The sequence below is a fragment of the Lissotriton vulgaris genome, chromosome 5, assembly GCF_964263255.1.
Source record: "Lissotriton vulgaris chromosome 5, aLisVul1.2, whole genome shotgun sequence".
NCBI classification, from domain to species: domain Eukaryota; kingdom Metazoa; phylum Chordata; class Amphibia; order Caudata; family Salamandridae; genus Lissotriton; species Lissotriton vulgaris.
Window position 1 is genome coordinate 32,970,332 of NC_141693.1, and position 27,041 is coordinate 32,997,372.

Below are 27,041 nucleotides of genomic sequence, written 5' to 3' on the forward strand. Positions count from 1 at the left end.
CTTGTCCTTAATAGAATTGAAAATTCTTGTCATATATGTTTGCAAATGTTGAATTCTTGCGCCCTTTAAAGTGTCGTTAGCCCCGCCCATTGTCCCGCCTTCTTGCCACGCCCCCAGCTCAATTTGATGAGTACCTGCACCTCTTTTTTCCCATTTAAAGCACTGCAGACACGACGAAAGCGCTAACCCTGCCTGCCGGCCCATCGACAAATCGGCCTGCACTAAAGACTGACTTAAGCGTCCTCCCGGTGGTGCTCAGGTGTCAGGAAGAGGCCGGATCCTCCTCTCCTGACACCTTATAGGCCCTCCCCAATCCCACCCCTTCCTTTACGCCTGTAGTGCCTTCATTTTGTGCTTCCGTTTTGTCGTACGAAAACCCCGGGGGAAGAGTGGTCTGCGCCCTTCCCTTCCCCCGGGGGCCGCATCGACGCTCGAGCCTCCTTACCTGCGACAACCTCCCCGAGGTGCACAAAAGCTGAAGAGTCGGTCGTGGGAGGAGGTGTAAGCCTGGACCGAGGGAAGGAGCCGGAGAAAACTCCGCGGACCGAGTATCACAGCAGTGACCCCCCACTGCACCCTCAGCCCCCCAAACCCGCTATGGAGCCCCGCTCCGCCCAGCGCTGCCTGGCGCTGCTCTGCTTCTGGGCGCTGCGGGCGGAGCTGCAACAACAACCGGGTGAGTCTGAGGGGGAGAGGGGACCCCGAGTGAATATAGGGGGGCCAGGGACCACAACACTAAAGCGCCATGTCACATAATTCACTTCACAAATCCACATCAAACCATAACGAGCCGCCTTTTGAGTGGACTCTGCCTACGACCGACCCTACGCCCCCCTTCTACCGAGGATGGGAGTCCCATGACGAGCAGACAGAGCTGGCAGGTGGGGGCAGGTTAGTCTCGGCGTCGACTCAGCCCGATGCATATAAATAAGGGTGACCTTGTGTAAAGTATATGGTGCTCGTATACAACACTCCAAAACCTTCAGCTTCGAATTACCGCAATATCTTAAAAAAATACACTAGCATGTATAACCAAAGACTTAACACGAGGAAAGACAAACATACACATTTACTTGTTGATTTGTTCAAAGCGTAATAAGAAAACTTGGAGAAATCGCGGCTTCCCTGCTTAAATCGTGTGATATTAGGCGAATGTTTAACTTCACCAAAACTCTTTGTTTCCATTATCACTTTTAATAAATACTTCTCAGTGCAGTGCTGCTATTACGTGCCATACAAATGTCAACGTTTTCATATATCAAAGAAATAAACTTTTTTTTGTATTTTGAAGATACTTAGTCATATTGCTGTACGATTGGCATACCAGATATGTTCATTGCTCGGCTCATTAACCGGTTCTAAACTCCAAGCCCGCCCTCCAGCCGTAATATTGTCCCTATTCCAATAGGGACTAACCGCCTGATTCATCAATCTTTTTTGCGCTCGCAAAGGGCCAGATTCTAACTGCCTGATTCATCAAGCCGAAATGGGCCCGCAAAGGGCCAGATTCTGAGAATCTGGCCCTTTGCAAGCTCTATTTTTGCATTTGGGATTCAGCATCCCAAATGCAAAAATCGGTAATAGCGATTTTGCTATTTTGCGATGAATTACATTTAAGGAATCTCTATTTGAGATTCCTTAAATGCAATTCATCATCCTATTTTTTTTTTGCGAATTCGCAATTTCTAGGCGCAATTTACCGCGAGGTCAGACCTCGTGGTAAATTGCAAAAACTCAGAAAAATGCATTTACATGCATTTTTCTGAGTTGCATGTTACACACACACATGTCCAAAGGACATCTGTGTAATTTAACATTTCAGGGGTGTTACAGGCTGTCCTGTGGACACCCCTGCACCCTTGAAATCGCAATCTCATTTGCGATTAGCTAATTGCAGCTAAATCGCAAATAAGGAATCAGTAGGACTCGCAAAAAATATTGCGAATCCTACACGAATCCCGTTTTGCGAGTCTGAAATAGCGATTCCTTATGATTCGCTATTTCAGACTCGCAAAACCTCCCCTTGATGAATCAGGCTGAATATTATGACCATTTATGATGCACCTCCTGCGAGTGGACTCGCCCACACAAGGGCGGGCTCTGAAGTTGGAGGCCCCACCTCTATGGCAATCACCAGCAGCGCCCAGGGCTCCCATTGGCTGGGGCAGCGGAGGCCTGCCTCTATGGTAATCACCAGCAGCGCCCAGGGCTCCCATTGGCTGGGGCTGCGGAGGCTCCGCCTCTATGGTAATCACCAGCAGCGCCCAGGGCTCCCATTGGCTGGGGCAGCGGAGGCTCCGCCTCTATGATAATCACCAGCAGCGCCCAGGGCTCCCATTGGCTGGGGCAGCGGAGGCCCGCCTCTATGGTAATCACCAGCAGCGCCCAGGGCTCCCATTGGCTGGGGCAGCGGAGGCCCGCCTCTATGGTAATCACCAGCAGCGCCCAGGGCTCCCATTGGCTGCGGCGCCAAAGGTAACTTCTGAGGTTGGATGCTTTGGTATTACCAGTCCTCTCGCTCAGCAGATCCGAATGCAGGACACAGCAACACAGATGGTGCAGTGACCCCACCCCAGCCCCGCTGACATGAGCCTCCTGCGGGAGAGAGGGGCCCCGGGAGCCCCAGGGTCAGTGTCAGGGACCCTGGAGGGAGGGATGGAGACCCCCAGCACTGTGGGAGAGGGGCCACGGGGGCCCCAGGGTGAGTGTCAGGGACCCTGGGAGGGATGGAGACCCCCAGCACTGGGGGAGAGGGGCCCCGGGGGCCCCAGGGTGAGTGTCAGGGACCATGGAGGGAGGGATGGAGACCCCCAGCACTGGGGAGAGGGGCCCGGGGGCCCCAGGGTGAGTGTCAGTGACCCTGGAGGGATGGAGATCCCCAGCACTGGGGGGAGGGGCGCCAGGGTGAGTGTCAGGGACCCTGGGAGGGAAGGATGGAGACCCCCAGCACTGGGGGGAGGGGCGCCAGGGTGAGTGTCAGGGACCCTGGGAGGGAAGGATGGAGACCCCCAGCACTGGGGAGAGGGGCCCCGGGGCCCCTGGGTGAGTGTCAGGGACCCTGGGAGGGATGGAGACCCCCAGCACTGGGGAGTCTGGCTGAGTGTGAGGGGGCCTCTAGATAAATGTGAGGGGACCCCAGCTGAGTGTGAGGGTGCCTCTAGAGGAATGTGAGGGGACCCCGGGTGAGTGTGAGGGGGCCCCGACTGAGTGTGAGTGTGAGTGGACCCCAGCTGAGTGTGAGGGTGCCTCTAGAGGAATGTGAGGGGACCCCGGCTGAGTGTGAGTGTGAGGGGACCCCAGCTGAGTGTGAGGGTGCCTCTAGAGGAATGTGAGGGGACCCCGGCTGAGTGTGAGGGGGCCCCGACTGAGTGTGAGTGTGAGGGGACCCTGGCTGAGTGTGAGGGGACCCCAGCTGAGTGTGAGTGTGCCTCTAGATAAATGTGAGGGGAGCCTGGCTGAGAGGGGCGGGGCTTGTCCAGTATGACTGGGGGTGACCTTTGGGTTCCCCAACAATGAGGACGTCATAATGTTGAAATCCGTTCTGTGGCGAGCGGGGCGTACGAGGGGGCAGTGGAGGGAGAGGACTGCGGCCTGTTGGGTACTAAGGGAGAGAGAGCACATTATTCTGTCAAATAACCAACATTTCTGAAGACTTTCCAAACACTGGAAAGGAGAGAGTGGGAGTGAGGGTAAAACTCCAGGAGAGGTCACCCCAACAGACTGAAAGCACGGGCAGCCAGCTATTCATCTGATCATATGTTTATTGCTGCGGTGTAACACACAAACACAGCCCCCCCCCCCCGAAGCTACGCCCCTGCCAGCTGAGTGTGAGGGGACCAGAGTAAATGGACCGCCTTCTTCTCCCCCTTGGACCCCCTCCCTCTCCCCCTTGGACCCCCTCCCTTTCCCCCCCTCCTGGCCTTACTATCCCTTCCTAGCGCCTCCTGGCTGTACTGTCCCTTCCTAGCGCCTCTTGGCTGTACTGTCCCTTCCTAGCGCCTCTTGGCTGTACTGTCCCTTCCTAGCGCCTCCTGGCTGTACTGTCCCTTCCTAGCGCCTCCTGGCCGTACTGTCCCTTCCTAGCGCCTCCTGGCCGTACTGTCCCTTCCTAGCGCCTCCTGGCCATACTGTCCCTTCCTAGCGCCTCCTGGCCGTACAATCCCTAGTGCCAATATCGGCCCGCACACCAAACCCCCAATAAACATGTTGCACATAAATAAATAAACAGACAAGACAACTTGTTGTTGGGGAAAAAGTAGCTGCAGGTTTATTAGCATAACTTATGCCAAAACATGGTGGGTTATCTTACAGACGATCCAATGATCACAGCTTGCCACCTGATAGGCCAAGTAGCCCGCAGCCTTGGCCAGACGGTGCTTAGCGGTTTTGGTGAGAGGATAGCCCCTCCCATATCCGGTGAACCATTGGTCCACCCTCTTGCTCACACCCCCCTATGAGGGGCGGAGCGTTCAAGCGACCCCCGGTTGTCCAGGTAACCAACCGCCCGTAGGATAACGGGGCGCCGTCGCACCTCCAGGGTCCACCGCACAGATCTCCCGGGGATATTGGGCCTCAGCACCCTTTGTGCTTCTGCTTACGGTACTCCTGAGTACCTTTCGCCTCTGGATCGTCCTGTAACTCCTCCACAGCCCTGGATGTGGGGACCGTCACAGCCAGGCCCCCCCACCAGAGCTAATCTCCTAGATACAGCCTGCTGAGAGAAGGGCTTCCTGAATGTCCAACAGGAAAAAATCCATGCCTACCCTGGAGAGGTGGACTCCTTCCTCGTCAAAGCATCCTGTGTCAAGTTCCCCATGCCTAATGAAGCCAAAGCCCATCAGCTCCGCGTATTTACGCATTGCGCAGTTCACCTTCCTTCGCGCTACTTCTAGCGTTTGCCCAGAGCGAGCCCCTAGCCAAACCCAGCGTGGTGTGATCTCCGACCACCACAGCTCGCAAGGTTCTAATAAGTTGCTGAACTTGGAAATGTTCACTTTCATGTCCCTCAGTAGGAACCTTTTACCTAGGTGCAGGATAAGCACGACTGGGGGGTGGGGTTTCCCCTGTAATTCTTGTTTTAGAATGCCCAGCAACCCGTTCCAACGCAAGCCATTGCATTTGCGCCAAACAAAATGAGTTTACTAAACCCATGATTCCGCTTCCTGCTTTCGGCCCAAAGAGCCAACTTGGAGACACCCTCGTGGACCAACACCCAGACCGTTGTTCTTGGTAAAATAAAGAGAAGAGATGTCTGAAACTACTTTTTATTAAACACACATTAAAACCAGGCAGCCAGGGCCCCCCACCAAGGCCGGCTTTCCTACTTACATCCTGCTATATCTAGGGCCTCTTCCCTAACCAGCAAGGAACAGTTCGTGCTTATACTGGGCAGGTGTACCCCTCGCTCTCGACACACCCAGGGAAGTAGGCGTGTAGCACCCATGTCTGATGAGACCAAGGCTCCTCAGCCCAGAGAATGCACGCATAACGCAGAATTTCTGCGCGCAGGCTCCAATGCCTCCCCTGCCAAGCCACTTGTCTCAGGAGCCAGGGGTGATATCCTACCACTGACGTTTACCTGTCCCCCATAGGTGGCATAAACGCCCATGTGGACATTGTGGTCTTTATCCCTGTTTCATACCTTGCCACATAGACCGGACAACTATATAAATACTAAATTATCCGTGGTGCCTATCGCAATGGTGACACTCTGGTTTGAGGGAATATGAGGTGGTGTCCGGAAATAGACACTGCACCCTATAGTGCAGTGCCAACGTACAGGTGCCCGGACCCTGTTATCCACCTACTAAACCAGTGGAGGTGCCACTCTAAGATAGTGTGTCATATGTTAAGCTATCCCCCAATTTGTGGATTCGCTGGGACCCAGGTGTGTCCCAGCCAAAGCTGCGTCACCCACTTCGGGGGAACATATACTTCACCACTCGTGTTTGCTGGTGTGTGAAACTGCAAGGGGAAACCATACTTTAATACCTGTAAATCAACCTAAAATACTGTCTTGGGTGTAAGCTTGCCAGTGGAAATAGCCAGGTCCCCTCCACTGCGTGCCCACCCAAGCTGTTAAATCTTTGACTGTGCAAATTTGACTAACTGGACCCTTCAAGTGAAGTAAGGAAACAAGCGCCACATGGCCAACGCACCACCTGTGTCCGGAGAAATAAGCCAGTTAGAGTCTAATGTATCAGCCAGACCCGGGGTGCCGGGAAATAATACTGTCTGTCACTTGGCCCTTGGACCCAAGGCGGCTATTAACAAATGTAGGTATAGAGATGGGCTGCTTGGGCAATACTATTTTGTCACTGTGTACTTCCCTGCTTGGAGAGACTGCCTAGGATCTCCCCACCTAGGTCCTGACTAACTAAATGTGACTCGGGCCAAACTATTACTAGTGCACCTAGCCAAGGGCCCTCCACTGCCTGTCGAACCCAGCAGTTCGTACAAAGACTGGTTATTCCTGCCCACGTCCGGACCCTACAAGTGAAACCCAGCAATATCAATCGCAGGCCCTCCTGCTAAGACACCACCCTATCTGGCCGAAGTGCCACAAGCTATTCTGGGCACCAGTAATTACGCAAACCAATAACCAAGGCAAAAGTCACCGACGCTTTTGACTTACCCCGTGGCAGTAGTAGCGGTCTTCTCTGAAAGACAGACAGTGCTCTGTAGTGAAAAAAAGCGCTTTCAGCGTTATACTCCAACTCGCTGCTTGAGGTCATCAGGCGCTAATTTCATCTCTGAACCTCGAATAAAATTAAAAACTAAGGGCAGAAAGACCTTTTCATTTCTTGCTGCTAGGGCATGGAATCGCCTCCCCCCCAATCTTAGGCATGCCCCCTCAGAAAGCCTTTTCAGGAAATCCCTGAAGACTTGGATTTACTCTCAATCCGACTCCTCAGTTCTCGCAGCTATCTGATCCATGCTATCCATAGGAGATCTGCTGTGGGCTTAGCGCCAAGATGCTCCCTCCGGAGCGAAAGCAGCGCTTTACAAAAGCCAATAAATATCAAATATCAAAAATATCAAATAAAAAAGGGGATGGTGCCACGCACCAGAACCAACCACCCTGTAAAAAAGAGCGCCGGTGAACTTGCTGCTGATAATAGCAGTGGCGGGCACTAGCCGCACTTACGGAAGTCCATGCGGACTCTCACCTAGTGGGGTTAACAAGTTACCTGGTGACAAGGGTGTACCCCGCAACACTAGGCGGGCAAAATTGTAAGGGCCCCTCCCCCTTGTGCGAAACTGGTGGATTGTTATGCCAGGAAAGATGTACTTTATTCTTATATTATGACCAGGAATATTTTCGTGCAGCAACATCACGGGGATCACCAATAGCTGATTAGGGCAGTCCAAAGCTTGTTAACACAAAACTGCTACTGTACACCGTAGCGCAAGAGCACTCCTGTGAGCCCTATCAAGAGTGTGCAAAGCATCGCCTGCTAGTAACATGTGCTTGGGTAAATTAGCCAACTGTCTACATGTACTAACCTCTAGTACATGTCAAAAGGACATGCCCCATTATAGTATAGAGTGAAACTCTTATCCTGCCTCAGAGGTGAGGCTCCCAGGTGCATCTGGGCCAAGGCAAAGAAAGAATTGCTATCCTGGAGGCAGTAACTACCAGGCCTGAAACGCATGACAACATTGTGTAAATGCTGGGTCCTATTAAGGCAAGAGAAAGTGGGAATGAGTCTCTCCCCTGCAGAATACAAATGCATGTTGAGGACAAGCCATATGTTTAAAAGAAAAGCATATAAAATGTTGCCACAAGGGATGTAAGATTTGCCCACAGTCTGCCATTGCTTACCGAGCGAAACCCCAATATCTTCCTAGTAAATCAACAAACTACCAATGTGTTACTTCCCTGCGGCGTAACCTGCGCTCCCCAACAACCGGGACAGTAATGTCCGTTAGACGCCCTGCCCCCCTCAATACCAATATATATTCTCTGCAAAGATGCAGGGGCCAGCAATGCCCCGCACGCTACCCAGGCCAAGCCTGTATGTCAGTTACGAGAACTAATTTGACCAAAATACCTTCTCATAAGGAGTTGGGTGGGGCGAACACTTGCGTACTTCCAGTGCCAGAGGCAGAAATGTAGTAACGTGTCTTGAACTAAGCCAAAATTCAACAGCTAAGTCTGATACTGACCATTGCACATAGGTGTGAATGACTGCTAATCACATCTTACCTCGTCCCCTTACCATTCTACCCAGGAACACCTCCTCATCTGAAGCCTTCAACTGACCTCAACGTTCTCCTCCTATAAAGACACTTCCAAGTGCGATACGTGCCCTCTCCAATATCTGATGGAGGACCTCTTATTATAGCAAGTTCTATTCTCCTTGACTATGGAAGTGTCTTCCACGAGACTTGTGGTTTGAGAGTCTGCCATATATTGCAGTAAAATCCTTCAACCTATCTTGGGACTCTCTTATAACATGTACACATCACTTTTATCTTGTGACACACTGTTTGCTACTACATACGTCGTGCGCACAATGCAGTGGAAACTCAGCGAGCGAGGGCGAAAGGAGCTACGGAGGGAAATAATCAACGTTAGTTGGTGCACTTGAGCGTGACGCTTTTACCGACATACCCTCTGTTGGTTCCATCTCCCTTTTAGCGGGCAATCCACCCCCCTCTGTCCCCTTACAGACAGGGTCCTTAGCCATATACCTGATTCTGCCCAACAATTTTGCCACCAGGACAATCCCCTCGTCCATTGCGGAGAGGTGTGGCTCAGGGGTTAGAGGCGGCAGACCTGGAAGCTGAGATCGGCCCTGGACCAGGGTTCAATTCCCCGCCTCGGCGGGTCTTGGGCTCAAAAATTCCACGGACTCGACAATTCTCGCTCCGGTGCCCACTCGACTCACGGGTTCACACTCTGCGTCTCTGGGCAATAGCTTGCTTAATCTCCACAACGGCCTCTTGCGGTGGGATGCCTGGCTTTCACCTTGTGGATACCCTGCCGGGGCCATCTAACAGGGGAATACCAGGATGGGTTCCCTAAGCAAGCGCTTAGATACCGGGTCGGTCATTTGCGCTATATAAATACATGTACATTTACATTTACATTGCGCCGACTGCTTTGCTTTGACTCCTGAAAGATAAAAGAAATTGTCTTAACGTTCTTTTCATTCCTTCTGCTGAGTTTTTTAATCCGTTTTGCTCTTTCAGCTTCTGGCGTCGTGAATCCACAGCCCAGCTTTCCTCCGGCCAGTCCTCCGCAGCCGTACAAGGTCCACTCTTCCTGCAAGTACACACATGCTAGGCCCATTTTTTACATTTAAATGCTGTAAGCCCTGTCCACCACTATTAGTTTACCCCCGACGCCCCAGGGCTGGAGACCGGTAAAAGGCGGGGGGGGGGGGGGCAGCACTTATACAGCGCAAAGAAGGTGCCCCCTGGACCGACTCCTCGTCCTTAGCGCCGATTACTTTGCTTTGAATCCTGAAAGATAAAAGACATTGTCACAACGTTCATTTCATTCCTTCAGCTGAGCTTTTTAATCTGTATTGCTCCTTCAGATTCTGGCGTCATGCCACCATCGCCCAGCTTCCTTCCAGCCAGTCCTCGCCAGCCGTTCACATACATTTCCTGAAAGTACACACATGTTAGTGCCTACTTATACATAACATACGTCAGCCCTGATTGCCCTTATTTATTACTCCCTAAGCGTCCCAGGGCAAGGGCCCGATAAAAAGGTGAGAGGGAGGGGGGGGGGGGGGGGGGAGTTCCGGCCCTAGTACCACAATAAGTGAAGGTCGCATCTACTTCATAATAGCCTCCCCACTTGGGAATGCGGTGTCTACCAGGCCTAAACGGAAAACCCTAGGTCTGAGCGCCTGACGTGACTCCACTGTCCTTCTAGCGGCGAACACGACTCTCGGGAACTTCCCCCCCGAACAGAATCCCTAGGAAACTGTTGGGTATGATGCCCTAAATACCCAGCATTCACTGAAGCAGTCTCCTGTGAAGAAATCACCTTAACTTAGAAAATGAAGGAGTCTTAATGCAAAGTTCTAAAAGTTTTGCCGCAAGCGAAACCCGGCGTGCGTGCCACTTCGCCACACTCCATTCCACAATGTACCGAACGGGACCGGGCACTTCCCCCCCAGCGCTGGCCAGAGCAACGCATGCGTGACCTCAGCCTCCCCCCCGCCCCCTGCCTTCGACTCGTTCCTGTGTTAATAAAAGGCGAGCCTGCCCCCGATCGCCATACAAGCTGCGGGGGAAAACCAGGACCCTGCTGTGCACTCCTGTGAGCGCCCCAACCAAGCAAAGCGAGGACAAAAGACGCTGATAGATCGCAAGGGAATGCGCAGTATGAATTTCCAGTGAGACTCGAGCAGAGCGGCACGGGCAAACCCCCCATAACAGGATCAAGATAGGTGAATGTAATAAAAGCATCACGCTCTTCTCCAGTGTCGACCGACATCGCGGCCCGCAGGCTGAGCGGCGCACCCCAAGGAGATGAAAATTAATCCAGAGGGTGTCGAAAGGTCGCACAAAAATCTCTTAGACCAATCTAATAGCAGCCTTAACAATGCACCCATGCAAGGCAGCAGCCTCAACCTGCCTGCAGTAAGAAATAACGTAACATGCTGGTGTGATTCCAAAACAATAACAAAAGATGAAAACGGCGGCAACATGTGCACCGTATCCCCCTTACTCCATACAAACGAAGGAGCTGCTTAGCATAAGTCTGCCCTGGACCATTTCCAAACAAGCGCCTACCATAATAAATAGTGCCTAATAACTGGCCGCCCACAATCGACATACACTACGAGGGTCGGACAATGCAGCCAACCTGCCCCTAAAAATGGCCACGCTGTGCGCCATTAACCGTATGCAATGGACATACTGCCCCTCAAAATGGCCGCACCTGGACGCCATTACCACGTGGGCGAAAGTGAAAACAATATCCAAAACAGCCCATCTCCGCGCTCGGTCTCAAAGTCCCTATCTAAACCCCCATCGGAACTTACGACATGGAATGGAATGGAAAGGAGTTTTATAGAGCGCGGACAGTTACCCAGAGGCATCCAGGCGCTGATAGGTAGAGGAACTTCTGCTGGGGTGGATCGCTGGTGAATGATTTTATTTAGATATTTTTTTGGTTAAAGAGAAAAGTTTTCAGTTGTTTGCGAAAGGTGAGCAGGTTCGGGTTGGATCTTAGGTGGAGTGGGAGAGAGTTCCATAGCTTGGATGCGTTATAGGAAAAGCAGCGGCCTTCTGCTCTGGCTCTTCGTATCTGTGGGACATCAGTTAGAAAGGCTTTCGATGAGCGGAGTTCATTTTTGGGATGGTAGGGGGTGATCAAGGGATGAATGATCGGCGGCCCCGATTTCCAGAAGGCTTGGTGGGTAATGCAAATGGCCTTGAATTTGATCCTCTCCCTAACAGGGAGCCAGTGCAGGGACTTCAGACCAGGCCCTATAGAGTTTCTACGAGGAATTCCGAGGAGGGTGCGTGCAGCGCAGTTCTGAATCCGCTGAAGTTTTTTTAAGCATTATTCTGGGGATCCCAGATACAGAGCGTTGCTGTAGTCTATACGAGACTGGATTAGGCCCTGGATGACTACCTGTTTTGCCTCAAAAGGGAGGAGTGGTAGGATTTTTTTCAGCTGCCTAATTAGGCCGAAGTAGGTTGCTGACACTTTGGTGACTTGTGTGTTAAAAGTCAGGGCTTTGTCTAGCCATACTCCGAGACTCTTTATGTTGTCTTTGGGTGCGGGGGGGATCGCCTAGGCTAGGGGGCCACAGAAGCTCTAGAGTGGAGGGGGCCTGAGGGCCGAGGAGCATCAGCTCGGTCTTCTCCCCGTTAAGCTTTAGGCATGAGCTTGTCATCCAGCTCTTTACCTGCTCCAAACAGGGAATTAGGTTGGTTTGTGATTGCTGGCTGTCCTTATGTGTAAGGGAGACCACTAGCTGAGTGTTGTCCGCATAGGTAACAATGGTAATGCCATGCGGACGAACAATCTCTGCCAGTGGTCTCATGTATGCATTGAAAAGCGTGGGGCTAAGTGAGGAGCCCTGTGGCACCCCACACCCCAGAGGCTTGCTTGCGGAGACTGAGGCTCCTTCAAAGACGCTAAAGGTACGGTCTTTTAAAAAGGATTTGAGCCAAGCTAGGGCTTCTTCCGATATTCCCAGACTTAGTAGACGGTGGAGGAGGATTTGGTGGTTCACCGTGTCAAATGCGGCGCTCAGATCGAGGAGGATCACTGCCACTGCTCCTCCCCGATCTAAGATCCGCCTTGCCTCCTTTGTAACCGCCACCAGGGCCGTCTCCGTACCATGCTTGGGGCGGAAGCCAGTCTGTGTAGTGTCCAGCAGTTGATTACTCTCGAAGAACTCGGTTAGACAGGAGTTGACATGCTTTTCAAGGAGTTTGCTTGCCCAGGGGAGTAGTGAGATGGGTCAATAATTATTGAGGTTGCAAGGGTCGAGGGTGTTTTTTTTTTTTTTTTAGGAGTGCACGTACCCTTGCATGTTTCCATGCAAGTTGGTCTGTGCTGGTTGTTAGCGAGGAGTTCAGCAGTTTCAGTAGTGTGGGGAGAATTACCTGTTTGACCGAGATCAGTATGTTTGGTGGGGCAGGATCACAGGGTGAGCCGGATTTTATTTGATGCATTAGCAATCTAGTGTGACTGAATCTAGTTGTGGGAAGTGGGCTAGGGTGTTATGGAGAGATACCTCTGTTTCTGTTGCGGAAGAGCAGTTTTTGAAAGAGGGTTCTGCTTCCGTGTTCGTAAAGGATGTGTAAATATTATTTATTTTTTGAAAAAAGAATTCAGCTAGATCTTCACATCGTGGTGGTTCAGTGGGGTTAGTGATTAAGGGCGGGGGAAGCGTAGTGAGGCTTTTTACCGTTCGGTACATTTCTTTGTGCTTGCACTTGGCTGCCATTATTTTAGCCTCATAGTAGGCTGAGTCAATTTTATTGCTGACTTATAGGCTCTGATGGCATCTCTGTATATAGTTTTATCTGTGGCCGTATAGTTTAGACGCCACTTCCTTTCTAGCCTCTTACAGGTTCGCTTTTTTTCTCTGAGCTCTTCCGAGTACCAAGGGGCTGTTTTATGGTGTCTTTTTGATCTGGTGACGCCAAGGGGTAGTATGGAGTCTAGCGAGCTCGTGATCCAGCTGTTGTACTCAATGCTGCCTTTTGAGGGGGCACTGTTGAGTACAGGTTTAGTTGTGGTGAGGTTGCTAGCCCATTTATCCAGACAGAGTTTGGACCAGTTCCTAGATCTAGAGGGGAAATGGGGGGGATGGGACGCACTTGCGTGTGGTCCAGGTGAAAGGAATGAGGAAGTGATCAGTCCATGGGAGGCGGGTGAGGGCGCCAACTGTTAGTTGGGGGCAGTTGCTGAACACGGGATCTAGTAAGTGGCCTTGTATATGGGTGTGGGAGGGAACGAGCTGTTCTAGTTCGATTGCCGCCAGACTAGCTTTTAATTCATTGGCGACTGTATCCTGAGTGTTGTCGAGATGTATATTAAGGTCGCCTAGTACTGTAAAGTTCGTCGATAGGGTGGTTAGTTCAGCCACGGTATAAGGAAGTGTGGTGGGGAACTGTTTAGGCGCTCCGGGGGGCGGTAGATAAGGATGCCCGTGAAACTTTTGTTTGGGGAGAATTTGATGGCGAAATGCAGACTTTCACAGTCTGCGATGGGCTCAGGTGTGCATCGGCAGGTATAAGTATCTTTATAGATGATGGCGAGCCCCTGCCTTTTCCCTGGGCGCGGTCTAGGCGTGCAATCTGGTAGCATGGTGTAAGTGCCTGGACCAGATCAGGCTCAGAAGCCTGGGTGAGCCATGTTTCGGTCAGGAAGAGTATGTCTGGCATGAGCTCATCCAGCAGCATAGAGATCTCCAGACGGTGTTTTGGGAGAGATCTGCAGTTTAGTAACAGCATTAGGTATTCCCGCAGCTCATCCTTCAGCAGAGAGCTGGAGAGCTTGGTCTTGTAGTGAGGGCACTGGTGGGGGATTTCCAAGGGATGAAAAGTGTGGCCGCACTTGGCATTGTTAATATGCCGTAGTTGGTAGAGGGTATCAATGCTGTATAACCTATTTGTTCTCATGAGTGAGGGAGAGGTTGTTGGGGGGGTGGCCCCTAGCCACGGCCGGCCGGCCGCGGCCTTCGGTGCGCAGGCGGCGCGCCCGCTGCGCGGTCGAAAAATACACATATTTGTAGTGACAAAAGGGGCGTGGCCTCCCGGCAGTGGGCGTGGCCTGTGGGCTTGCGAGGCTGATGGCGGCAGTTACTTTTTCCAACCCGCGACAGCGTTCTCATGAGCTGCGCGGGGATATTCCAGCAGGTCTCCAGGGGGGGGGGGGGGGGGGGGGGGGGGGCAGCTCGCCCCCGGGTGCCCGGACACACTCGACTCAGAAAAGGAAGGCTAGCCCAGTAACGTACGTGCCGGGAACACTCTGAAAATGTGCCCCGTGACCCTGCCTGGCCAACCGTTGGTGTTCCGATGCCCCGCAAACCTCAATGCAGGGACGCATCTACAGAAAACATAAGGGGGGGGTGTTGGACTAAGCCCGTGCTTGCAACCTCCACACGCGTGGATACCCCCCATCTCCTCCGCGCTGCCTTGGCCTGTGTCGCCCTACCGGCAAACCTGGCCCCACTCACAAACCCTCTAGCGACACCCGCATCTGAGCAGCAAAATTAAAGCCCCCAAACACGCTCCATTAGAGTAAAGATACAAAGTAGCTGCAGGTTAAATAGTTCCATGATGAAAGCGCCCAGGCAGACGTGAAGCAGTCCCCGGTCAGAACTAGTCCTGTAGCTACCCGGAGAAGAAGAGACACCCCACCAAGGGCAGTACAAAGAAATCCAGAAACCCACAAAAACAGAACAGTACAACGATATAAACCCCCCACACAAACCCCCGGGCAGCAAAAAATACATTCCCAAAAATCACCCCACTCCCGTGGCAAAACCCCCGCAAAACAAGGAGACAAGGCCCTGAAAGTAGGCCGGAGAGGGCGAACCCCTCGCCGTGCCCAGACCCAAAGAAACACAAAACATAAACAAGTACCAAATTACAAAATCGAAGAAACATGCGTGCCCCAGCTTCAGCGGCCCGCTACTATGCAGGCCGCCCGGCCCAGCTCAACTCCCATTATGGGGGAAGCAGGCACGAAGGGGGAAAACAGCTCACCTCAGTATAAGACTCCCTGGGCACGACCAACATCGAAAGAAGAAGGATGACAAAGAGGCCGCCTAGAGGGAGGGGGAAGCCTAAATACCCCGACACCCTTCCCCCCCCCCCCACCCACCAGAAGTGACGCGCCTGCAGCTGGCTGCTAGCAGCTGGGACCTAAAGGGCTGGTGCGCTTGCCATCTTGTGGCACTACGGTGTCCGCCCTCTTATGAGGGTCCCCTGCGGCGACGAGTCGGTCGGCCTGCATTCCTAGCGCCTCCTGGCCGTGCAATCCCTTCCTAGCGCCCCCTAGCCATACTATCCCTTCCCTAGCTGCAGATGTTTTGTTAGATTTACTCCTTTTTTACTGGCCTTTTTACTGCAGCATTCTGAGTAGTTTCTTGCATGTCCTTTTTTAAACCCCCATGCCCCGCCCCCACACCCACAGGGGCAGGGCCCCCCTGTTTCAGCGCTGGTTCAAGGTAAAATGATGGAAAGTGCCCCTCCTCGGTCCCGCCCCCTCGACTGACCCCTAACTGTGAGACGTCCCCCACCCCTAATGTCTTCCGCCCCTACAGCGCTTCGAAGCCTGGCTCTACCTTTCATACACTTTACACATACCTCGACTGCTCTTCCTTTAATAAACTTGTACTTTGTTTGTTTTTCTCCCTTGTAAAGGCGCTGACCCCCGCCGTGTCCGCACCCCTGAGGGGTCCCCCTTCTTCATCCCGACCATGAACCTGACGTCTGCCCTGGTGATGTGAAGTGGGGCCCAGGCCCCCGACTGCAGAGGGGCCCCCATCATCACCGTGCTGTATGAAGAACCCTGGTCATTTAAACCTGCCCTTGGGTACCGTGTCCGGAACATGCCTGTCTGGTGGCAGCATCGTCATCGATGACGTAACCAAGAGGGATGAAGGATTTTACACCCTCTGCACCAGCTCCGCTCAGCCTCTACTGGTGATAGAGCTGAGGCTCACTGGTGAGTTCACAACTGAGACTCAGGAGTGTGCATGGGAGGGACCAGGTATGTCAGGGTCACTCACACACAGGAGTGTGCATGTATGTTAGGGTCACTTACACACAGGAGTGTGCATGTATGTTAGGGTCACTTACACACAGTGCATGTACATGCATGTCAGCTTCACTTATACATGGCGGTACAAAAGGGGGTGGTGATGGACGGAGCATCTGAATCAATCAAACACTCACACCCAGTCAAAAGATCTGAGTTTAATCCATCCCCGTTCTTTAGCCCACTCTGCCACCCCAGTTCAGACATGACTATATGCAAATCAGTCTGACCCTGTGCCTCATGGGAACAGTCCAGCTTGAACTGCCAAGCCATGTCTTCCCTGGACCGGAAACAAGCTACCGAGGACCGGTTTCTTGCATTCCAGCCGTCTTCAGCCCGGCTTGCTTGAATCCAGTGGCAAAGTGAGCAAGGGACTCATGTCTGAGCATACCCTGCCACTCTTATGGCGGCCAAAGCTGTACAAAAGGGGGTGTTGATGGACGGAGCATCTGAACCAATCAAACACTCACACCCAGTCAACAGATCGCTTTATTCGCCCTAAGTTGGCAGGGTATGCTCAGACGTGAGTCCCTTGCTCACTTTGCCACTGGATTCAAGCAAGCCGGGCTGAAGACGGCTGGAATGCAAGAAACCGGTCCTCGGTAGCTTGTTTCCGGTCCAGGGAAGACATGGCTTGGCAGTTCAAGCTGGACTGTTCCCATGAGGCACAGGGTCAGACTGATTTGCATATGGCCATGTCTGAACTGGGGTGGCCGAGTGAGCTAAAGAATGGTGATGGATTAACCCCAGATCAGTTGACTGGGGGTGACTGTTTGATTTGCTCAAATGCTCCGTCCATATCCCCTTTTGTATCACTTAGACATGGGTCATGTACATGTGTGTCAGCTTCCCTTACACACTGGTCATGTACAGGTATTTCAGCTTCACTTACACACGGGTCATGTATAGGTATTACAACAACAACAAGGGGAACCATATGCGGACAATATTTAGCGGGGTCCAGTGTACCTGTCCGGACGACTAGTAGCACAAGAGGGGTACAAAGTTCCCCGACAAGAGTGTGTGAGACAAGAGTGCGTGCAGCATAGAAGAAAGGAAGGAAGGGAAGGGCATTTCCCTTTGTGGAACTAAAACCCTCACACACCTAGCAAGCTAGATGTCATGCTTCATCATATGTTTTCTGCTCCTCGTCAGGTCGGTGCTGCAATGTCTGACGGGCACCCGTAAAGGGGCTCTTTATCGGAGATCTTTTGTTCCGGCCATATGGTGCGTGTGGGTGAGAGGGCAAGTGAAGGTGTAGTCGTTAAGGAGTGGTGAAACTAAAAAAGGTGGGTCAGTCCACAAGGATTTTTATTAGCGTGGCTGACACCCTTGGTTGAAAAGGTGGGAGGGGAGATATATGCAGAGAAGTGTGTTCAGCAAAATACCTGCGACCCTCAGATCAGGTCAACATGTTTCTTGCTCAGGTGGCAATTCTTCAGGACCTAAGTGCTCAGTACAACACAGTGAATATAAATTAAAAACTCAATGTACAACCTTATTCCAGGAGGTCAAAAGGAAGGCAGGCCGACAGGTCCTGCTATTGAGTGGCGACCTATGGAAAATACAGAAAAAAGCGGCGGGAAAATCAATGCATTGTTCTATTTAAGGTCACAACCATATAATGCTGGGAAAGCACTCTGATGCGAACACACTCATTGGTTAAAACAATTAAAATCAGAGAAGGGTGCTGGAAGATGGGCGAGAAAGCAAGAAAGGAGCTTACCCTAAGTAACTCCCTAAGGCGCCTCGCAGTCTGCTCTCGTGGGAACTGCGCCAATGGTCACGTACCTGTGGGTATGGAGAAATAAGCAGCGAAGCCGCAGGCTTAGGGACGACTCACAAGAGGATCACTGTGTAGTCGTTGGTTGACAGTGAAGGGTGCTCAGGGCTGATGGTGACCGTTTTATAAATAGCTGTTTGACACGCCATGAGTGGCGCAAATTATTGTCGAGTCACGAGATTGTGGCTACTAGGGGCTGCACAAATAAACACCGATCCCCGCACACACACACCAAGCAACCCAGTCAAGCCCTTGTTCACCCCAACCGAGAATCCGGCGGGGGTAGAGTCAGGCTCAACCGGCGCCCCGTGTACGCAAAGGGACCGGCATCCGGCAGTTACCGAGACCCAAGAAATCCACTCCACAGATAAGGTAGCACCAACACTCGGCGCACAAGAGCCAATACGCCCGGGACAGCCAGCGTCCCCACCCCGGTGCATTGTCAGGCGGAGCAAGGGCTCGAATACAAACTGTAAAACACTTACCGTAAAGATGCGCGGTCACAGCCGTCACAACCTACCCCCACGTGCCTGGTCAGGGCATCAGAGCAACTGCTAGCCTCCATTGCTCAAACACGCCGCATATGTAATTGTCATGATTACGCCTCATCAAGCTCGCAGTGGGCGGGGCAGTAGGCATATGCAACCGCGCGTGCGTGAGGCGCTCACACAGAGTACCAAACTCGCCCGGCCTGTTTGCAATGACCCGCGGTGAACGGTGGCGGCCATGTTGGTAGTGGTGCCCAGGCCGGTCTGGTCATAAGAAATATATAAAAATAATAACAATGGTCTCTAATAGTAGCGGGACACAATGGGAGAAATCTGATTTGGCTAAAGCAACGGTGAAGTTGGCAGGCAGGCAATCAATGACCGACAGGATTAATCGAGTTGAGATAAAGCTCGACCATCGGAACATCCATATTGTATTGTGTTGTGTCTATATACACGGAGGTGTATGGAGTAACGATAAACCAGTTCCCCAGTTAATAAGGAATATGGTATTAGTAGGCTCATAAGGCGATGGGAAAAATAATCCAGTCTGTGGGTATAGACAATTGCCAAGTGACTCAAGTTGATTAACATCCTCAACCTATTGTGCTCGAATGGGGGTCCTATGTGGGGAGGACTCAACTAAGCCTTGTATGGACAGGTGAGGTATGTAACGTATCAGATTCATAGTTAGCGTGCCAACGACACCCATGGCACTGAATCATTGAGACTCAGGGTGTCCAGTTTAAGACGGTGAACCCATCTTTGTTCGATTCTGAATAAGGCCTATTGTGAGATGGCAGGGTGGGATTCCAACACAATCCAGCGTATGCTGTCCGCATGGTGGCTTTGTTGTGTGTAGTGTTCATAGAGTCTGGTGTGTGTCTTAGAGCATCTTATATTGCTTTTATGCTCCATTATTCTGAGTTTCACTTGTCTCATAGTCATACTGACATAGTACTTGTTGCAGGGGCAAATCAGGATGTATATGCATTTTGTGCTGTTGCAATTAGTATGTGTCTGGAGACGCCACTTGAATGTCTCAGTGAGACTAATCTCTTTGCATGGGTGAGTTTGTGGGCAAACCGTGCAACCACTGCAGGGGAAATGCCCTCTAACAGGAGGGAGGTCCCATAATGTATTCTGGCTGCTAGTGTGTTGTTTCTTGGGCCGTGTGTGAATTAGAGCATCCTTCAAGTTCGATGTTCCTTTGAAGGCAAAACGAGGGTGGGGAATGTCCAGATCTCCAGTATTGATGATGCTCCAGTGTTTGTTTATCCACCCCTTGATGTATGCTGAGTTTTTTGTGAAACTTGTGACACAGGTTATCATTTCTGATTGTTCTTTGGGGCGTGTTTCTAGTAGTGCCTCTCTGGGGTTATTTAAGGCCCGTTTGCATGAGTTGTAAACAAGCCTAGATGGATACCCTCTATCTTGTAGCTTATGTTGTAGGAGGCTCACCTCTTGCTTGAAATCAGCTTTGTCTGTGCAGTTTCTGCGAACCCTAAGGAACTGGCCAAAGGGGAGGTTGTCCCTCAGGGCTCTAGGGTGATGGCTCTCATAGAGCAAGAGACTGTTCCTCTCTGTGTTTTTGCGGTAGAGTGTTGTGCTAAGCCCATTAGATGTCAGACTGATGCTTAGGTCAAGGAAGGGGATTGCTCTTTCTGAGATGGTGCCAGAAAATTTAAGAAAGGGATTCTGCAAATTGATCCAGGTACAGAAGGCCTCGCAGGTGACTAGGTCTCCTTTCCATAGCACAAGGATATCATCTATGTACCTGCGCCAGAGTGTTATAATTTCGCTGAATGGGTTATTGGCAGCCCTGATCACACTTTCTTCGAAAGTGGCCATATAGAGACAGGCCAGGCTTGGGGCGAAGGTAGAACCCATAGAAGTCCCCCGAATCTGATGGTATAGTTGTGCTCCATATTGGAAGAAATTCTCAGTTAAGGCTAGGTTGGCACATGCTATAATGAAGGAGATTGGTGTAGGTGATTGCCAATCCTCCTGTCGTAGAGTGGTTTCAACCGCTTCTAGGGTAGCCTGTTGCAGGATATTGGTATATAGTGCTTCTACGTCTAGTGTGAGGAGGAGATCAAAACCCTCCCTCCCCTCAATGTTACCCAGTAGACAGAGCACATCTAACCACTGGTTGGAGAAAAGAGTCACAGAATTTGGAGAGTGGCTCAAGTAATTAACCAATTCCTGATACCATACGTCTCCCTGGGACCGGTGTTTGTCCCTTGTGAATCTTTGGGAGGGTGTAAAAGTATGGTATCACAGGGTCGGTGGTAAGCAGGAATGCTGCTTCATTCTTGGTGATCCATTCGTTGGTCTCACCCTCCACAAGAAGGCTGGTGATGGCAGTAGTGAGCCTTTTGGTAGGATCCACAGTCAAGGGTCTATAGTGGGTGGTGTTTGCTAGCTGGCATTTACACTCTGTGTCGTAGTCACTGCTATTTTGGATCACAGTGGCACCCCCCTTGTCCGACTGTTTTATGACAATGGTTGTGTCATTGGACAATGATAGCACTGCTTGTTTCTCAGCTTTACTCATATTGTTGAAGCTACTCGTACTGGGTCTAGTTTCCAAGCTTTTGAGGACTGCCCTTTCAAAATTCAGAACTTCTGGTGCTACCATGTTGTCAGAGGGTGTGAGAGTAGATGGTTTACGAAGGCCGGTATCTGTTCTTTCAGTGTCAGGTTTCTCATGAAAGAACGCCCGCAGCCGTACCTTCCTAAATAACTGCTTTACTTCGCACATCTCAGTGAAGCTGTCAGGTATTGGTGTCGGGACAAAACCCAAGCCTTTCTCCAAGATCTTAGTTTCTAGAGGGGTTAGTGTCCTGTCTGAGAGATTGACGATCAAACTCTCCTTCCTCTCGTCGTGCTCCTGGTCTCCACCGGGGATGGTGTAGTTGGCTGGTCTTGCCGTTGTACTCCCTTTTGTGGTCCTCGCTTGCACCCTCTTCCTCTGCCCCAACCTCTGTCGTGAAAAGGGGGGTTCATAGGGTAGAATTGCTGCCGTCCCTGAGGGTAAAATGGGTATTGCCAGGGTGGCATCATTTGCGGTTGCCCATGGAACATAGGTCCATGGTTGAACCCTTGATTCCAGCTCCCGCGTTGCTGATTGCGATTGTTCCTAGTGGGATAGTTTCCACTCAAATCACTGTCGGAGGATCCCCTCCTGCTTCCAGTGTCCGAGTTCTCATCGGAGGAGTAACTTTTCCTATTGTTAGTATAACCTTCTTTAAGGTAGGGGTACACTTTTTCTTTCTCAAATCTAGTTATCTCCTTCTGGAGTTTGGTCTTCTTTTGTTTAAGGAGGAACTCTTGGTTCTCTGTAATCTCCTGATTGATCTCAGCCAATTTAGTAGTAAAGGTTTTTTAGGTTTCGACTGCAAAGCTGCGCAAGCAACTTTTGTGCAGGAGAAATCTGATGATTACAGTATGTTGCTCGGGAATCCCGCCCTCTGTTTCATTGGCTAGCTCCATAAATGGAGGCTAGCCATTGGAACAGAGAGGCGTCCGTCATGGCCGGACCAGATTCGGGGGCGTTCCCGAGAATTTTTGGCTTTTGGCTACGTCATGCTACGTCAGCCAAAAGCCGGGAATGCCCCCGAATCTGGTCCGGCCGGGCCGTGCTTGCTGCTGTCCTGCCTTCCTCCGTGTCCCTCCTCCCGCCGTCCCCCCTCCCGCGAGCCTGTCTTTCTCTGTCTGTAAAGTCTAAATAGACAAACGAAATCGGAACCGGAAAGACGCTCCTCTGAATACCGCCGCAATCACGCCTCTTCTCGAGGAGATTCAAAAACGGCAGCGCATCTCCATGCCCATAGGCGGTCCCGGGATAAGAGAGCGCCCCCCCCAGCACTGCTTGTGCCGCACTCCCGTAAGCGCCGCTCAGCCCTGCTGTTCACGGGGTGTACGCGCCAGACGTCTCCTCACCCCCGCCGCTCCCGACACCCTAACCGCTCTCACTCCTGCCGCGTCCGATGCCCCACACAACCGGCAGTTCAAAAACTTGATGGGTGGCCTACGGACTCCTTGTTGCACACACGACCTTACCGCTTACTGTGTAGTCACGCTCAGGGTTCCCACCGGCTCCATGCGAGTCTCTCTGCGCCCACACACCGAGCCGCAGCCTCCTCAGCCGGGACCAGCATCTGCCCTGAATTGCATGCGTTTTTTCGGCACCATAGGGGGAGACCACTGGCCCGAACCGCTAGTTTCCTCCACCTTGCGTGACTTGCGTCACGGCAGCAGCGCTCACCACCGCCCGCGGTTACAGTTTCGGTTTCGCCAGCCAGGGCCCCCGGACGCCTGTGTTCTCCGAGCGGCCGCAGACGGTGTCCAGAGCAGAACTCCTCACAAGTTGGACTCCCTATGCCAGCTCGAGTCGTCTCACCACATTTCTTGACGGTCAGCACCAGTTACTTGTAGGATTATGTATAATTGTGGGCACTGAGGTTGTGATGTTTTCTGTGCTGTCTCCCACAATTCTGCCCACCACTGTTGCAAAGAGATTTAAACTTGCTAAAAGGGCTGCTAGCCTCCTTAAATGTGTGTTTTAGGCACAGGAAGGTGTGAGCGTGTCCGCTTTGTAACCAGTTTAGAAAATAATCGTTTCTTTCGTCACCAAAGCCGGGTCAAATGTTCCTGTGACGTGGTTTGTGCTTCCCTTGTCATGGGTTTTTTGTGTGTTGCTTTACATCCTCCCCTGGCCAGGTTGTTATTGATGTACTGCCGGAAAACATCTGGAGAGGACCGGGTTCCTTTCATACCTCATTAAATGGAAATGGACTCTGCGACCGGACTGGTTTTCAACCTATGGTTTTACTAGGGTGTGTTTTTCTGGTTGTGAACGTTGGCCTTCAGCACGGTTGACGTGGTTTTCTTTACCTGCAGGCCTCCAGGTCGGTTCCCTGTATTTACTTTGTCAAATAAATCATTACAGCGAGGCAATCGTTTTTAAGCTTTCGCCATTGGCAGCAGTGCACACATCTGACTTTCTAAAAACTAAACCATGAACTCTGATTCAGTTTGTGTAACATCAAGCCCCAGCTCCCTCTGTGTGCCCTCGGAATGTTTTCTAAAATGAGAATATCTAAAAGAGTCCAGTCCACTTGCACGTGACTACAGCTGGGCCAGGAAGGGGACAGGAGAGAGAACAGGATGCGTCGGTTGTCCTTCGGGTTTGGCGAGTATTCCAGGATGGATGTCAGTTACTATAATGTTGACAGGTGGCACCTGTAGGCCAGTACCACTCCGAGGCCAAGCCTCTTACACATTGTATCAGCCCTTCTGCCCTTCCTTGAAGATAACAATCCGGTCACACTCTGCCTCTATTTAGGTCTTATTAGTGATGGGCAATAAACGCTGGTAAAGTTTCTGGTGGGCTAGAATGCCATGGGTAGATATATACTGGGAGCATAAAACCTGCCAGCATAAAGGTTGTTTTTAGGCACTAATCATTTACAAGGACTGTTGAACGTGCTATGGGAGGACACACTCTCAACAGGAGAGCAAATGCTAACAATAATGTTTGATAAGCTACAAACCATGATTTTTTAAAAGCAAAACTGTTTGAGATTGCCTCTTCCCCTAAACAATCAGCTTAGAAATCCAAACTATAACACTTAATGCGCAGCATCATATTGTGTCTAATTTAGTAACGGTCTTTGTGCCTATTATTCTATTAAACACATAGGACCATATTCACCATCCAGCACCGGATACTCTTAGCCGAATTACTTTTATCAGGATTGTGCACTCACCGTGCAACAAACGAGATATAAACCTAGCTTGATATTCTTTCGTACATTTACGCATACATGGTTGTACTGCTCTTTGTCAGTTGATTGCTTTGTTTACTTCCCTCTATCTATATCCAAGGAATATGATAAGCTACGTAAAAGAAATTAAAGAAAAAGAAATTAAAGAATCCTTTTGTTTCTTATTTCAGTTGTTAGTTTCATCACGATAAATCCTCAGATGTGAGCTGTGAATAATGCAATGCATTTGATTCGCCAGCGTCATATTTTCAATGCTATACTCTTGCTGCCTGGATCGAGTCTGATTTATTGATGTTGTGAGGTATTTTGTAATGGTCAAGAAGGCCTTGTAACTGGAGAGCCAGGGGCTCCAAAGCAAAAAGTGATATATTTTCGTCAAACTCCTATCCAGTTTCTCCTTTCACATAGTCCTATTCTCGTGCAAGCATGCTGAGCATCTGGCCCCAGAGTAGTGGCATCTCATGCCTTTGTGGCTAGGCCATTGTGTTGAGCACCAGCCGGAGATCTCTTCTAAGATGATGAAGTATAAACAAAGTTAACAGTATTATACTGCTGAGATTTAAGAGTAGGCGGTTTATTAAACATAAACACAGGCCTGTTAATTGATTTTCCAATGTAGTAGATTTAAGAATAGCAAATGGGCCTGTCGTTTAGTAGTACTGCACAAGGCCCGCGATAGGTGTAATGAGAAGAACCTGCTAACACTTTTACTTTCTGAGCTTGTAAAATGCATCTTGGAATAGTGAAGCCACTCCCCAAGGCTGCTTCTTCTTTCTCAGCATCCCACAGTAAAAAGGCATTCTGTAGTGTACATGCAGCAGCCCAACTCCACCATTATGTTATTCCAAGACTGCTTCCCATAAACAATAAGTCGTTCCGTGTTTTTTGACATACAGACCAAGGAGCCCGTATTAAAGCGCATCCAGTTAATTTAACAATTATGTGAAATCACAAATTCTAATTTGTTTTACAGCTTTTGTAGCTAAAGGTCGTACTTCAGTTCAGAATGGTGTTTAAATAGGAAAGTTCACACAGCAGTAGTACTTGAACAATTAACAATTTCACATTCTTCGACTCAGCAGACACAGAGCTACACAGCAGACACAGAGCACGTAGGGAACAAGCATTTACAATGCAATGGTTTTGCCTTTGTTAAAGTTAGAGCTATTGGCATTGCTCTTGACATTTTTTTTTTATTTATGTTTTTTTAACATAAATAAATGGCATTGTCATTTACAATAGCAGGGCAGGGCACAGGGAAGGGGGGAGAGAAGAGACGAAGGAGATCTGCGGGCTCAGGGAAGGGGGGGCGAGGAGAGACGAAGGAGAGCTGCGGGCTCTTGTTGTAATGCTTGCATAGATGAGTTGGTGGATGCATGCATGGGTGCATGCATGGATGGGTGTATGGATGGGTGTATGGATAGATGGATGGGTGGATGGATAGATGCATATATACAGCCAATCCCTCAACAATTTATGCAATCCACCAACCCATCCAACCAACAACCCATCCATGCATCCACGCATCATGCATACATCCATCCATCATGCATCCATCCACCCACTGTGTCCCACTCCGACCCCTCTAACTATAACTCATTTTTTCTGTATAAAGAGATGACTGTATTCACTAGTATATGCAGTAGTGTGTGGTGGACTTAGTTTGAGTGTTTGTTTCCTGCACACTCACACACTTCCCCTACACATTCACACACTGCTCACCCTGCACACTCACACAATGTGCACCCTGCACACTCACACACTGCAGTCACTGTCACCCTGCAGTCACTGTCACCCTGCAGTCACTGTCACTCTGCAGTCACTGTCACCCTGCAGTCACTGTCACTCTGCAGTCAGTCTGCACTCACTGTCACTCTGCAGTCAGTCTGCACTCACTGTCACTCTGCACTCACTGTCACTCTGCACTCACTCTGCACTCACTGTCACTCTCACTCTGCACTCACTGTCGCTCTCACTCTGCACTCACTGTCGCTCTCGCTCTCACTCTGCACTCTCACTCTCGCACTCACACTGCACTCACTCTGCACTCACTGTCACTCTCACTCTGCACTCACTGTCGCTCTCACTCTGCACTCACTGTCGCTCTCGCACTCACTCTGCACTCACTGTCGCTCTCGCACTCACTCTGCAGTCACTGTGGCTCTCGCACTCGCACTCACTCTGCACTCACTCTGCCCTCACTCTGCCCTCACTCTGCCCTCACACTGCCCTCACACTGCCCTCACTCTGCACTCACTGTCATTGCACTCACTGTCATTGCACTCACTCACTCTTGCACACACTGTCACTCTTGCACTCACTCTGCACACACTGTCGCTCTCGCTCTCACTGTCGCTCCCGCACTCACTGTCACTCTGCACTCACTGTCACTCTGCACTCACTGTCACTCTGCACTCACTGTCACTCTGCACTCACTGTCACTCTGCACTCACTGTCACTCTGCACTCACTGTCACTCTGCACTCACTGTCACTCTGCACTCACTCTGCACTCTGCACTCACTCTGCACTCACTGTCACTCTGCACTCACTCTGCACTCACTGTCACTCTGCACTCACTGTCACTCTGCACTCACTCTGCACTCACTCTGCACTCACTCTCACTCTGCACTCACTCTCACTCTGCACTCACTCTCACTCTGCACTCACTCTCACTCTGCACTCACCGTCACTCTGCACTCACCGTCACTCTGCACTCACC

The 27,041-nt window shown here is 50.9% G+C and overlaps 1 protein-coding gene across 1 annotated transcript in view; it reads left to right on the plus strand.

Annotated features, from left to right (window-relative positions):
• Nucleotides 1-228: 228 nt before the first annotated feature.
• The window catches only part of LOC147710050 (uncharacterized), a 52,214-nt gene continuing 25,401 nt past the window's right edge, over nucleotides 229-27,041 (plus strand). Inside the window, exons 1-2 of the mRNA XM_086920708.1 lie at nucleotides 229-676; nucleotides 15,862-16,165. Coding sequence (XP_086776834.1) covers nucleotides 16,000-16,165 — 166 coding nt within the window. The 5' untranslated portion in view covers nucleotides 229-676; nucleotides 15,862-15,999. The remainder of the gene's footprint in view (nucleotides 677-15,861; nucleotides 16,166-27,041) is intronic.